The sequence below is a fragment of the Otolemur garnettii genome, unplaced genomic scaffold (assembly GCF_000181295.1).
Source record: "Otolemur garnettii isolate 467f Iridium unplaced genomic scaffold, OtoGar3 scaffold00015, whole genome shotgun sequence".
NCBI lineage: Eukaryota > Metazoa > Chordata > Mammalia > Primates > Galagidae > Otolemur > Otolemur garnettii.
Window position 1 is genome coordinate 7,075,529 of NW_003852410.1, and position 13,107 is coordinate 7,088,635.

At 41.0% G+C, this 13,107-nt stretch overlaps 1 protein-coding gene across 1 annotated transcript; it reads right to left on the bottom strand.

Annotated features, from left to right (window-relative positions):
• Positions 1-5,910: 5,910 nt before the first annotated feature.
• Positions 5,911-12,742, bottom strand: LOC100949203 (histone-lysine N-methyltransferase SETMAR). Its single transcript, XM_003785573.3, has 2 exons — positions 12,587-12,742; positions 5,911-7,030 (listed from the first exon to the last, which is right to left on the bottom strand). Exons 1-2 carry the CDS (start codon positions 12,740-12,742, stop codon positions 6,242-6,244), a joined length of 945 nt encoding a protein of 314 aa, XP_003785621.1. The 3' UTR covers positions 5,911-6,241.
• Positions 12,743-13,107: the final 365 nt, after the last annotated feature.

Genomic DNA, 13,107 nt, shown 5'->3' on the forward strand with positions numbered 1-13,107 from the left:
TCTCCCAGTTGGTTTATTCCTTGTTCATTAGTATATCTAGCATTGGTAGCCAGATAGGGAGGGCATCTATTTGGGGTGTCATTTTTGCATTGGTTTTGTCTTCAACCATCTTTGAGGTCAGGTAAGAACGCAGGAACAGAGGAATGCTCAGGGCTGTTGTGTTATGTCTTGCCACTCTGGGAGAAGTGTCTCAGCCAGGTGACCTGTGTCCTCTCCTCAGGTGCTGATAGGAGATGTGGAAGATGCCATCTGCCTCCACGCCTTTTACTATGCCATATAGAAATGCTACGGTGCCCTTCCTGAGCGGTATAACTGGCAGCTGCAGGCCCCTGATGTTCTCTTCTACCCACTGAGGCCAGAGTTGGTGGAGTCCACGTACCTCCTCTACCAGGCAGCAGTTCTCAACCTGTGGATCACGACCCCTTTGGGGATCGAACGACCCTTTCTCAGGGGTCGCCTAAGACCATCCTGCATATCAGATATATACATTACGATTCATAACTTCAAAATTACAGTTATGAAGTAGCAATGAAAATATTATGGTTGGGCGTCACCACAACATGAAGAACTGTATTAAAGGGTTGTGGCATTAGGAAGGTTGAGAACAACTGTGAAGAGTGTGCTGAACAGTGCTTTGTATGGAAATGCTGGGAAGACTATTACTGCTGGTTGGTAATCAACATTTGCTGACTGATTTATAATTATGTTGTTTCTTTAACCTCACACTTTGCAAAGATAAATCATGTTTTTATCATAGGACTTCTATCTCACATTTTTAAATATCAAGAGGAAGATAAATTTATTTAATCAAAAAATTCTTTTGGGGGGATACGTTTTGTACTAATGTGCTGTGGAACCCTGGTCTGTGTAATAATTATTCGGGCCAAAAGAAAAAAAAAATTTTGCTTGGTTGTAAAAGAAATAATCTGAATGCCCATTTTTGTCTAATGTTAAAAAAAATACAGTGGGGCGGCGCCTGTAGCTCAGTGGGTAGGGCACCGGCCCCATATACCGAGGGTGGTGGATTCAAACCCAGCCCTGGCCAAACTGCAACAAAAAAATAGCCAGGTGTTGTGGTGGGCACCTATATTCCCAGCTACTCGGGAGGCTGAGGCAAGAGACTCTTCTAAGCCCAGGAGTTGGAGGTTGCTGTGAGCAGTGTGATGCCTTGGCACTCTACTGAGGGTGATAAAATGAGACTCTATCTCTACAGAAAAAAAAAAAATACAGTGGTTATCTTTTGTGAAGTTACTTTAGTGCCAGAGGGAACATCACTGTAACTGTGAAATGTCTTTTCCCTGACGTTTGAAGCCAGATCCTTACACTTCTGTGCATGCCACACATATACACACATTGAGGTCCGCATCCCTCCACAAACACAGCAGCAGAAGCTGCCAGCTTTCTAAGAAGCTGCCTTCAGTGCCGTTCACAGGCCTGCAACAGACTCCCATCAAGGGTAAGCCCTGGCAGGTGGAATGTGACTTTCGCCACCTCTGGAGGGAGGATTAATACTATGGTTTGGATTTATTAAAAATTTTTGTATACTGCATCTTTGCTTCTAGATGGATAAAGGGGAAATCCTATGAACTAGTAATAGTCTTTATGCCTAAAGACAGACATCATGAGTTTTAGGGAATCTCACTTTCTCTCAGAAAAGGGAAAAGATAGTATCCTTGAATTTGGCCTCACGAGGCCCGTGTAGAGCAAGGCTGTGCACACTCTGCGGTCAGCCTGCCCGCTGCCCTCTGAGCCTTCCTCTTGAGCTTAGTCCTGCTGCCTGTGAGTTTTTCTCTTTGTTTCCGTCAGTGCCTCTTTGCTATTTTCAGCTTCTTCCTCACATTGGCTAATTTCTTAGGATCCAGAGAACTCTGGCGCTTTCCAGTTTTACCTTTCCTAGCACACCCTGTATTCTTTTAATTCAGAGACAGCTAACCTTGTAGCTGTTTGCTTTTGCTGCTGCAAGTTGGCACTAGGCATAAATTAAGTAAATTGATGGCCTGCAAGTGTAGTTTAAGCTTTGTCTAGCATGACCTTAGGCCTGTTAAGGATTTAGTATCTTGTTACAAAGACTAACTCTCAAAGGCTGGGGCATAATGAGGCATATCTGACCTCCCTTCTCACTGCAATGGGCAAATCAGCTTTTAGGTTTTTCTGGGGTTCTTTTGGCCAAGGAGAGTTCCACTCCATCGGGTGGGGGGTGTTAAAATTTTATTTTAGTTCACACAAGTGAGAGGCACCATGGAGTCATCCTCCTTCTCATCTTCCTCCTCCTACTTCTTTACCTCCTCTTCTTTCCTGTTCTTTTTATCACAGCCTTATGGAAATATAACTCACGTAAAATTCACTCCATTAAAATACTTTTTAGTATAGTCACAAGTTGTGGAGCCATCACCACTAATTCTGGAACATTACCTCACCCCTAATGGGAACCAAGTACCCATTAGCAATTAGCAGTCACTCCTTATACTCCCTCCCATCCCCAGCCCCTGGCAACCATTAAGCTACTTTCCTATGGATTTGCCTATTTTGGACATTTCATATAAATAAAATCACATGGTATGTGACCTTTGGTGTTTGTCTTCCTTCACTTAACAAAGTTTCCAAGGGTCATCCAGGTCAGGGCATGATTCAGTATTTCATTCCATTTTATGGCCAACTAATATTCCAGATGCTATGAATAACAGCTGATGGATATTTGGGGTGTGTCCACATTTTTCCTACTGTGAATAGAATGTTTGTACAAAATTTTTTGTAGAAATGTTTTCCATTCTCTTTGTGTCTACACCTAGGAGTGGTAATTCTATGTATGTTTTGAGAAACTGCCAAACTAATTTACAAAATAGTTGTGCAATTTTGCAACTCAACCAGCAATATATATATGAGGGCTCCAATTTCCCCACATTCTTAATATCTGTAATTGTCGTTTTGGTTTTAACTATCCTAGTAAGTGGTATCTGATTGTAGTTTTAATTTACATTTCTCTAATAACTAACGTTGTGGGTTTTCATATCTATCTTTTCTCAGCTTATATTTCCTGTCTACTTCTAGTTTGTTCAAGAAGGTATTGAGAAGGTATTGGATTTTGTCAAATGTTTTTTCTGTTTATTGACACATGTGAAGACATATGCCATATTTTAAAATTCTAATCTTATAATTTAAAATTATAAAAATTTACATTATCATGGGATAATAGTTAAGCAGGAGTGTATTTTTAAATGTTTTCTTTGAAGTGTCAACATTCTTAATAAGACATCTTTAAGAATAAGACAAGTGTCAACATTCTTTTTTTTGGATACAGAGTCTTATTATGTTGCACTCAGTAGAGTGCCGTGGCATCCGCAGCTCATAGCAACCTCAAACTCTTGGGCTTAAATGATTCTCTTGCCTCAGTCTCCTGAGTAGCTAGGATTACAGGTGACCGCCACAATGCACGGCTATTTTTTGGTTGCAGTTGTCATTGTTGTTCAGCAGGCCCAGGCCGTGCTCAAACCCGCCAACTTCAGCGTATGCAGCTGGTGCCCTACTCACTGAGCTACAGGTGCTGAGCCAGTGTCAACATTCTTTTTTTTTTTTTTTTTGCAGTTTTATTTGGCTGGGGCTGGGTATGAACCTGCCACCTCCAGTATATGGGGCTGGCGCCCCACTCCTTAAGCCACAGGCGCTGCCCCAACATTCTTAAGAATAAGACATTATCACACTTAATGTAATAGTTAGAGAAACTTGGAGGAAATAAAAGAAAAACCTTGGAATAGGAAAAACCTTTGACCCTTAGCTTAGGAATATGATTTCTGAGACCGTGTGCTATTTAAGAATAAACTAGTGGCTGAGGACAAAACATTCCAAGGGTCCATATTTAATCAGTTTTTTTCTCTGGCAGAGATACCAAGATGGAGAGTGCTGCTTGTGCCCATGTCTCTGAACAGAAGATTGTCCTCTGTGGCATCTGATGTTCAATAGAGAAAGGCAAAAGGAGATAGAAAAAGGGATCTGCAAAAATCAAACAGTGAGCCAATCATTTTCCTTCTGCTTCTGGCCATTTGCTTATTACTTCTGAAGTAGCTCAGTTATCAGGAGAGCTTGTGAAGAGGATAAATGCCATTTTGGAGTGAGGATTATAAGCTGCCTTATGATAAGCATGACTGCTTCAGATAAATCAAAGTGACAGATGAAAACTGAAATGATCAGTATGGAGGAAAATGTTTGACATCACACTTTTATAGTTTATGTGCATTCCAGAATCTTTAATTTACAGGGCATCATTTTTGATTTCTATGAACATATAAACCCTAACATACTTAAAAAAACCCACTTTATTGAGATATTCACATACTACAGATTTCACTCATTCAAAGTGTACAACATACATTATATGGAGTGTTATATAAAATATGAATCCTTATAACTTTTTTTGTTGTTGCAGTTTTTGGCTGGGGCTGGGTTTGAACCTGCCACCTCTGGCATATGGGGCCAGTGCCCTCCTCCTTTGAATCACACGCGCTGCCTTTTTTTTTTTTGGAATCCTTATCAGAGGTCCTCAAACTATGGCCCGCGAGCCACGTGCAGCCTGCCGAGGACATTTATCCAGCCCGCTGGGTGTTTTTGCTACCGCTGCCTGTCCTGCTTAGCAGCCAACTCGTCCCAGGGCCTATAGTCCGGCCCTCCAACAGTCTGAGGAACAGTGAACTGGCCCCCTGTTTAAAAAGTTTGAGGACCCCTGCTTAAAGTGCAGGGACTTATAGTGGTAGGATTAAATTGTACTACAGAAGAAATTATTTATTTAATAATATTATAGGGGCACAGATAATTACTTTAGCTTTCAAACATCTAATAGTCCTGAATAGTAACTATACTTCTACAAAATCTTTGCTTTAAGGAAGGTAGAGACGTTTGCTGCACTAGAAGTTTAAATGAGATTATAAAACTTCTATCTCCTCGGCTCGGCGCCTGTGGCTCATGCGGCTAAGGCGACAGCCACATACACCTAAGGTGGCGGGTTCGAATCCCCAGCCCGGGCCCGCCAAACGATGATGGCTGCAACCAAAAAATGGCCAGGCGTTGTGGCGGGTGCCTGTAGTCCCAGCTACTTGGGAGGCTGAGGCAGGAGACTTGCTTGAGCCCAGGAGTTGGCGGTTGCTGTGAGCGTGATGCCATGGCACTCTACCCAGGGGGATAGCTTGAGGCTCCGTCTCAAAAACAAAACAAAAAACAAAAAAAAAAGCTTCTATCTCCTCTTGTGATGTTGCCAGAGTTATTTTGTTATTAATACATGAAGAAGTGAGATTGTTTGAAGTTTTGACGCCTAACTTCACAAGTTTTGGAATATAGCCAGGTATATAATGAAAAATTAACAATGTGTTTCCTTTTTGTACTTTTGATTATAACACAGAAAACATTTCCTTGGTTATATTTTTTCTCTATTGGTGATAATTATTAGAGTTTTAGCAGGTGGTAATCAGTCATGCCTTTTTCCTTCATCTGTGCTTAGAAACAGATGAGAAATAAGATACAGGAGCGTCAGACAGAAATCAAAATGTCAGTTTTATTACTAACGAAATTGGTTGGAAAGCAGGGCTTAAGTATGTAGACACCAGGGTTTTTCTTGGATCATTATAATAAGGTTCAGTTCGAGTGCTAGAGAGCTCACAATAACAGTGGCTTAAACAATGGAAAGACTTTCTCATCAAAAAGTCCAGATGTGTCAGGTCAGGATGGCTGAAATGTTCTACAGTACCAGACACCTAGATTCCTTTCTATCTTATGATTTGTTAAGCATGGCTTCCTTTCCTAGGGTCATCTTGGGGTCTGGGATGGCTATTCTAGCTCTTGTCATAATGTATACATTCCAGACAAAAGAAAGAGGAGGAAAAGGGCAGATCTCCATTTAAGGACACAGCATTTTGCTTATATTCCATTAGCTGGAACAAAGTCACTCAGCCGTATCTAAGCAGAGAAGTGAGTATTCTGGGTAGTCATGTACCCAGGTAAATCGAAAATTCTATATCGATGGACAACTTGTAGTTTCTGCCACATTGCTAACTTAAACTTATGCAACCAAGTCGAGACAAAGCTAGACAACCACCAACTTTCCTTATAAAGAGGGGCAACCTGCATGCCCAGAGCAGACTTACCTTAAGGGTTAAGTTGCTTGAAAGAGAAGAAGACACAGGGGGTTGAGCCATATATGTGCTTGGTTCTCTCATTACCCTCACTGTCCTCTCTTAGTAGTTGGGCAGTTTCCTTCCTAATTGATGTTTGGTTTTTCTAAGGGACAGTACAGTGAACTGTCATAGGGTAGGAAAGTAGTACAGAATCTGGCACCACAGTAACAAGGTTTTCTTAGTTTTCCATTATCTACCTGTTCTCTGTCTTCACTGTCCATTAGATTAAGAAATCTACCTGAATAGTCATAAGAGAGTTCCTCTTCTGGCAAAATGTCTTTGGCTGCAAAAAGTGCCAGCTTAGGTACCATTGAGTCAATTCGGACAGGAATCATCAATAGATTTGGGTCACAAGAATGATTAAGGAATCTTCCAATATTTCCTAAATAGGTAGGGTCAACAAATGTTTCCATTACCTGCCCATTATAAACATGTTCCCTTATGGCTATTATGTAGTTTGAGTCATGTATTGTTTGTAAGTGAATTCTTCTTTGTACTTCAGAGAATCCTAAAATCTCACCAGCATATTCACAGACAAACCTTCCTTTTGGTATAAATTCCAAGGTACGAAGTCCCCAGCCTTTTTTGTCTGTCTTAAACACCTGGAGGTGGAACTGCAGACCCCTCTGAACCACTCTGTTTTTGCAGTGATCACCACAATGGCATAGGACATTGCATTCAAAAACAGGCTTGGCATACTTTGCTTCCAATCCTGTATCTCTAAGGCATGAATTATCATCGTAATTTTCTTCATACTGGAGACAAGAGCAAGTGCCAGGAAGGCAGGGAGTTTTGACACAAATGCATCCAGGGAAGGTTATTTGAGTGGGATCGGTATCTGCTCCGGGTCCAACTACATGATCAGGTGTATACTGTAAAAAATATAAATACTGTAAGTCAGATGGCATGCCATATAATTTGTATATATTTCAAGCAGCCTTTGGCTGGCACACGCCAACATATATAAAAATAGGACAAAACAAAACATACTAAAAAACTGTCTGAAAAGATAGCTCTCTAGTTAAAAAAATGATTAATTTTTAGATTTAAAATTTAGTGGTTTTATTTTCGTTATAAGTATAATAGGAAAAATCTATTTCGTCTCTTATCAGAAATTAAAAGTTTTGTAGCTTATTTTGTTTCCTCTTAACTTTGGATGTCAGAAAACTGCTGAATTTTGTGTTTGATTGCAAGTAAGCATTTTACCCTTAGCTTTTGATCTCTTTTTATCTTTGATAATACATATGTATATATGTAATTTTATTATCAATTACTTCAGATTTTTTGGGGGGATAAGAAAATTATAAATGATAATAAATAAACCAACTGCAGATGGAATTTCAAAAAATGGTTGTTAAATAGTAGGTAATTATATTATTTAAATAGTATTTAAATGTATTATGGATGTATCATCATACATGCAAATAAATCCCATTATTAAATGAAAAAGGGATAATATGAAAAGTATTTCTCAGTCTATTTTCAAAACATTACATTTGTAAGATGTTATGGAAAAAGATGACAGTCCTAAATCTAAAATCTCTATGTCGTTAATCTCTATGTGAAGCCTGATCTCTGATTATATCCTTATTGGCATCATGAAGTGTATTTTCAAACCCTGAAGATTAAAATATCTCTTGGGAGCCCAGCAGATTTCTTTATGTTTAGAATAATTCTTGCTTATATGGCACCTAATCCATTTATTTATACTTGCCTTGTTCCAAAAAGGGCTTATGAGACTTATAAACAGGTAAGATAAATGAATAGGTAAGAAGACTGGTGAAGGGGAAGATAGAAGCAAACTAGTCCGGTGAGCTTAGAGTATGTAGTAGAAGTAGACTGGACATTCAGCTCTGCCCAAGAGCAGCCATTTCAGAGAAGGATGATACAGAGAGGTGTGTCTTACATTGTCTGTAAGGGACAATCTCACTGTTCAGAAAAAGCATTGACTTTTTTCAGTTATCAAGACCACAGAGAAATTTCACGAATGTGTCCTTCTAGACCATTTTCTCCAGGAAGCAGCTTCATGGCCTGTTTCTCATTCTGGCCCTCAATAAAGGCAGCTGGCATGCTGCCATAGCACAGCTGGGTAAGGGCAGGTCTGCAGGGCAGCAGTTGAATGGCATTTCATTGGAGATAGAGGAATGTTCACACTGCATGTCTTTCAGTAAATCCTCCATTAATATTATGTCTCCAGGCCAAGCTTTTGAAAGGTATTGAACAGTCATACTCCCTGTGGAGACCTCAGGTGGAACTATGTAGTTCAAGTGCAAAACCCTATACTTTAAAATCACGGAGCTGGGAAGGATTGACATCTTCTTGTGAAAGATGTGGAGGATGCCGAGTGGGAGTATCTCTGGGGGAAGGCCAACATTCTCTTTAAAATGTCATTTGGGGGTAGAGAGGAGAAATAGCTTCTGTTTGTGTTGTTTCTTACAGCTTTAGCTTAGCAGGATGTCCTAAAGGGATAAAGGATGACTTAGAGAAAGATGCCCTATCAGTCAAAGTCAATGACTACTGTCTTATATAGAATCTACTCCCAGCTGTTTAAAGATTCACTGTTGAAATGTAAATGATTACTGAGACATTTTAAGAAGTACTTATAAAATGAAGATTTTACTATCTCTTTGTTAAACTTTTCTTTTTAAAATTTTTTAATTTAATTTTTATTAAATCATAACTGTATACATTTATGGGGTACAATGTGATGATTTGATATACAATGTGGAATGCTTAAATCAAACTGATTAACATAATCATCACCTTATTTTTTGTGGTAAGACATTTATAACATACTCTTAATTGTTTTGAAATGTACCCTTATATTGTATACATTAGGTGAGATCCCACCAAATACCTTCTTTTTTAAACTTTTCATGAAGAATTATTTTAAACTGTTTTGTTCTCAAAGGTGCATTATAATGTTCTACATAAAGCATGAAAGTGATTTTTTTTTTTTTTTTGAGACAGAGTCTCAAGCTATCACCCTGGGTAGAGTGCCATGGCTTCACTGCTCACAGCAACCTCCAACTCCTGGGCTCAAGCGAGTCTCCTGCCTCAGCCTCCCAAGTAGTTGGGACCACAGGCGCCTGCCACAATGCCTGGCTATTTTTTGGTTACAGTCGTCATTGTTGTTTGGCGGGCCCGGGCTGGATTCGAACCCGCCACCTTAGGTGTATGTGGCTGGCGCCTTAGCCACTTGAGCCATAGGTGCTGAGCCAGGATTGAGTTTTAATCTTTTAATTTTCATTTATGCCCATCAAGTGTAGGTCTAAGGATCAACCCCATAACCTATTTCCCTATTATTAAAAACAGACAAGAATTTATTTTAATGTACATTTTGCAAATATTACAAGCACACCAAACCAAAGATTTTGTGAATGGTGATAATTAAAATGATTTAAAGAGATACTTATGTAACTTAATTTGTTTTAAATAAATTTAATATTTAAAATGAATTAATATAAAAAAATACATTAGGAAAACAGTTTTACATGTTGTTCTTGGATATGGCAAAGAAAAATAAGACTCAAGATTGGAAACAGGTTTACAGAATTCATACACAATTGTTTTGTGTAACAGCACCAATATTTAGTTAAAACTAATCATAAGATGATTCTGTTGTTAACACTTTGAGGGGCCAGGTAAGATGCTCACGCCTGTAATCCAAGCACTTTGGAAGGCTAAGGTGGGAAAATCCCTTGAGCTTAGGAATTGGAGACCAGCCTGAGCAAGAAAGAGACCCAGTCTCTACTAAAAATAGAAAAACTAGCTGGGTGTTGTGTGGGGCTCCTAGTCTCAGTACTTGAGAGGCTGAGGCAAGATGACTGTTTGAACCTAGGAGTTTGAGGTTGTAGTGAGCTATGATGCCATGGCATTCTACCTAGGGTGATAGAGTGAAACAGTTTCAAAAAAAAAAAGAAAAGAGAGAAAAACTACTTTGAGGGTAGGGAGTGTTTCTCTATTCACTGTATTCTTTGCAACCCAACACACTACTTTATGTACATTTGATTCTCAATCAATTTTTGTTGAATTTAATTTTAAGAATGGACCAGAACAGGGGAGGCTGTTGGGAGGCTGAGGCAAGAGAAGGGCTTAAGCCCAAGAGTTTGAGGGGTATTTTTTTATTCATGGTAGACACTTCTAGGTTAAAAAAAAAAAAAGGTAGCAACCAAGTGTTTTCTATATTCTGGTGTAAGTTTGGGGGCTCAAGCTCAATATATTATACTTTTTCTATATCCTCATGTGTGTCTTCACCATTTCATCTTTCAGGCTGAGCCTAACACATTGCTTGGCACATTATAGGCACCTGATTATTTGTTCAATGAAGAAAAAAATGTATGTTACTTTAAAAATTAAAAAAAATTATTTTGTATACACAGGTTCTCATTATATTGCCCAAACTGGTCTCAAATTCCTGGCCTGAAACTACCCACCTGCCTCAGCCTCACAAAGTGCTAGTACAACCCACCAGCCCATCTAGATATTAATTTTAGATGTCATATTTAAAATATTACATACTTCCGGCTTGGCACCTGTGGCTCAAGTGGCTGAGGTGCCAGCCACATACACCTGAGCTGGTGGGGTTCGAATCCAACCTGGGCCCGTCAAACAACAATGATGGCTGCAACCAAAAAAATAGGTGTTGTGGCAGGCGCCTGTAGTCCCAGCTACTTGGGAGGCTGAGGCAAGAGAACGGCTTAAGCCCAAGAGTTTGAGGTTGCTGTGAGCTCTACCCAGCGCAATAGCTTGAGGCTCTGTTTCAAAATAAATAAATGAATAAATAAAATAAAATATTACATATTTTTGGCAAATTACTTATCATCTCAACTTATTTAGATGAACTCAGGCTGCTGTGAAGGAACAAATGAAAACTTACTCTAGTGGCTAGGACATAAGTGTTTTTAACCAGGAATTCAGTAATAGTTGGTTCTGAAGAAGCTTTGAGGGACCAGTGTTTAATATTGGACCAGCCAACAGTATTATTAGCCATAAACTGCCGAAGGTAGTTTGTGACATTAATATTCTGCTCTACTCTTTGAAAACTGCTATTGAACCTATTATCTTATTTGACCTTCACAACAACTGTAGAAGAAAGGGCAGACAGGGTACAATACTGATAGAAGGTATGAAAAAAACTACAGTTTTTTTTTTTTTGAGAGAGTCTCTGTCGCTCTGGGATGAGTGCTGTAGCATCACAGCTCACAGTAACCTCAAACTCTTTGGCTTAAGTGATTCTCTTGCCTTAGCTGTATGAGTGCTACAGGCCTGCACCACCGCCTGGAGACGGGGTCTCACTCTCGTTCAGGCTGTTCTCAAACTCCTGAGCTCAAGCAATACACGCACCTCAGCCTCCCAAAGTGCTAGGATTATAGGCGTGAGTAACCGAGCCTGACCCAAAGCTATACATTTTAAAATTATGATTCTCATTTTTCAGATGAAGAAGCTGAAATGGATAAGCCCTTAATTTAGCTCTCCAACTTCAGGTCCAGTGCCCTTCCACATCAAAATTCTTGTCTTTTTGTTCCTTTTTGGTTATTCTTTATTCCTTAGGCAACTTTTCGGCCAAGGTCAGATGGATGAGAAAGTTTAGAGTAGAAACGGCTTTGAGAAGTAGTAGTGAACATTTATTGAGTTCTTACAGTGAACCAGAAATTGTATTTTACTTATAATTCTCCAAGGAATCCGGAAGAGAGGTACTATTATTTCTGTTATTTAAACCATACACTGCAGGACTCGAAAGCTTTAGCCAATGCTAATTTATGTTTGCCTATCAGGGGTTCTCAAATTTTTTAATCAGGGGGCCAGTTCACTGTCCCTCAGACCGCTGGAGGGCCGGACTGCGGCCCCGGGATGATTCGGCTGCTAAGCAGGACAGGCAGCGGTGGCAAAAACACCCAGCGGGCCAGATAAATGTCCTAGGTGGGGCCGCATGTGGCCCGTGGGCCGTAATTTGAGGACGCCTGGATGCTCAGAGCGTGAGGGCGATCTGAGCTAAGTCTGACTCCTTCAAGGGCTAGGTTTTTAAACCATGACACTAGGCTAAGCTTCATTAAAAGGCCCCGGGTTTATCTTATGTATGACATCTGAAACCAGATTGGTAAGTTATTTGAGGAAGTTACTTTGGAACCCTCACCGAATTGTAAGGACAGAACTTGGACAAAAAGCCAGGTTTTCAGGACTCTTTCTAGGAGATCTCACGAAGCTTCTGGTTCTGCACTTTAGGAATCTGCCTGTCTACAGATAGGAGAGGGTAATAACCCTGAGAAGGTCACACGGCAGGCTAAAGGTCAAAGACCAAAATCTGCTCTTAAGACCTAATCCGGTGCTCCAGAAGCTGGGAGACCGCCACAGTAACAGACGTAGCAGCACCGCCACATTGGGGAGCCGCGCGCCCACCCCTCGAGTCGCCTCGCCCCGCCCCCTACCTGGAAGGGCCCGGGCCCGGCCCCTGGGGGCCACAAGCTCACAGGCAAGTTTTCAAGGCCGCGCGCGATATCCAGCTGCTCGGTCGGAGCCTCAGGCTCCTCTCCAAACGCTGCCATCGGGAAACGCTGCTTCCTCTCCACCGCTTCCACGAACATTTACGCGCCTCACGCAGCGCCTATTACGCTGACAGGCTGGGGCGCGCAGAGGCTGCTGGGCCTTGTGGGTCTCGCAGCCCCACGGCCTCACGGGAGTTGTAGTTGCCGCCCTCTCGCGCGCAGCCTGTGAGGGCGCATCCCGTCGGTCCCTCAGTTTTCCTTGACTTTTCGGTCTGGCTCCCAGTGTGGTTTGAGCCAGATGCACAACAGATAATTACAAAACCGTGTGAGGTACGGACAAAATTTCGCTAACACAAAATGAAGGGCTTTGATTTTCCCGGGGAGCATCAGGGAGAGGCTTTTGGAGGCGAGGCCCCTTGTCCGGGTTTTGGGGGGCTTAGTAGATGTTTGCTGGAGTGGGAGGG

Coding starts and splice junctions, on each gene's coding strand:
- LOC100949203 (XM_003785573.3), bottom strand. CDS start 12,742: ATGTTCGTGGAAGCGGTGGAGAGGAAGCAGCGTTTCCCGATGGCAGCG. Junction 7,031..12,586: donor CCGGGCCCGGGCCCTTCCAG/GTAGGGGGCGGG, acceptor TATTTTTTACAG/TATACACCTGATCATGTAGT.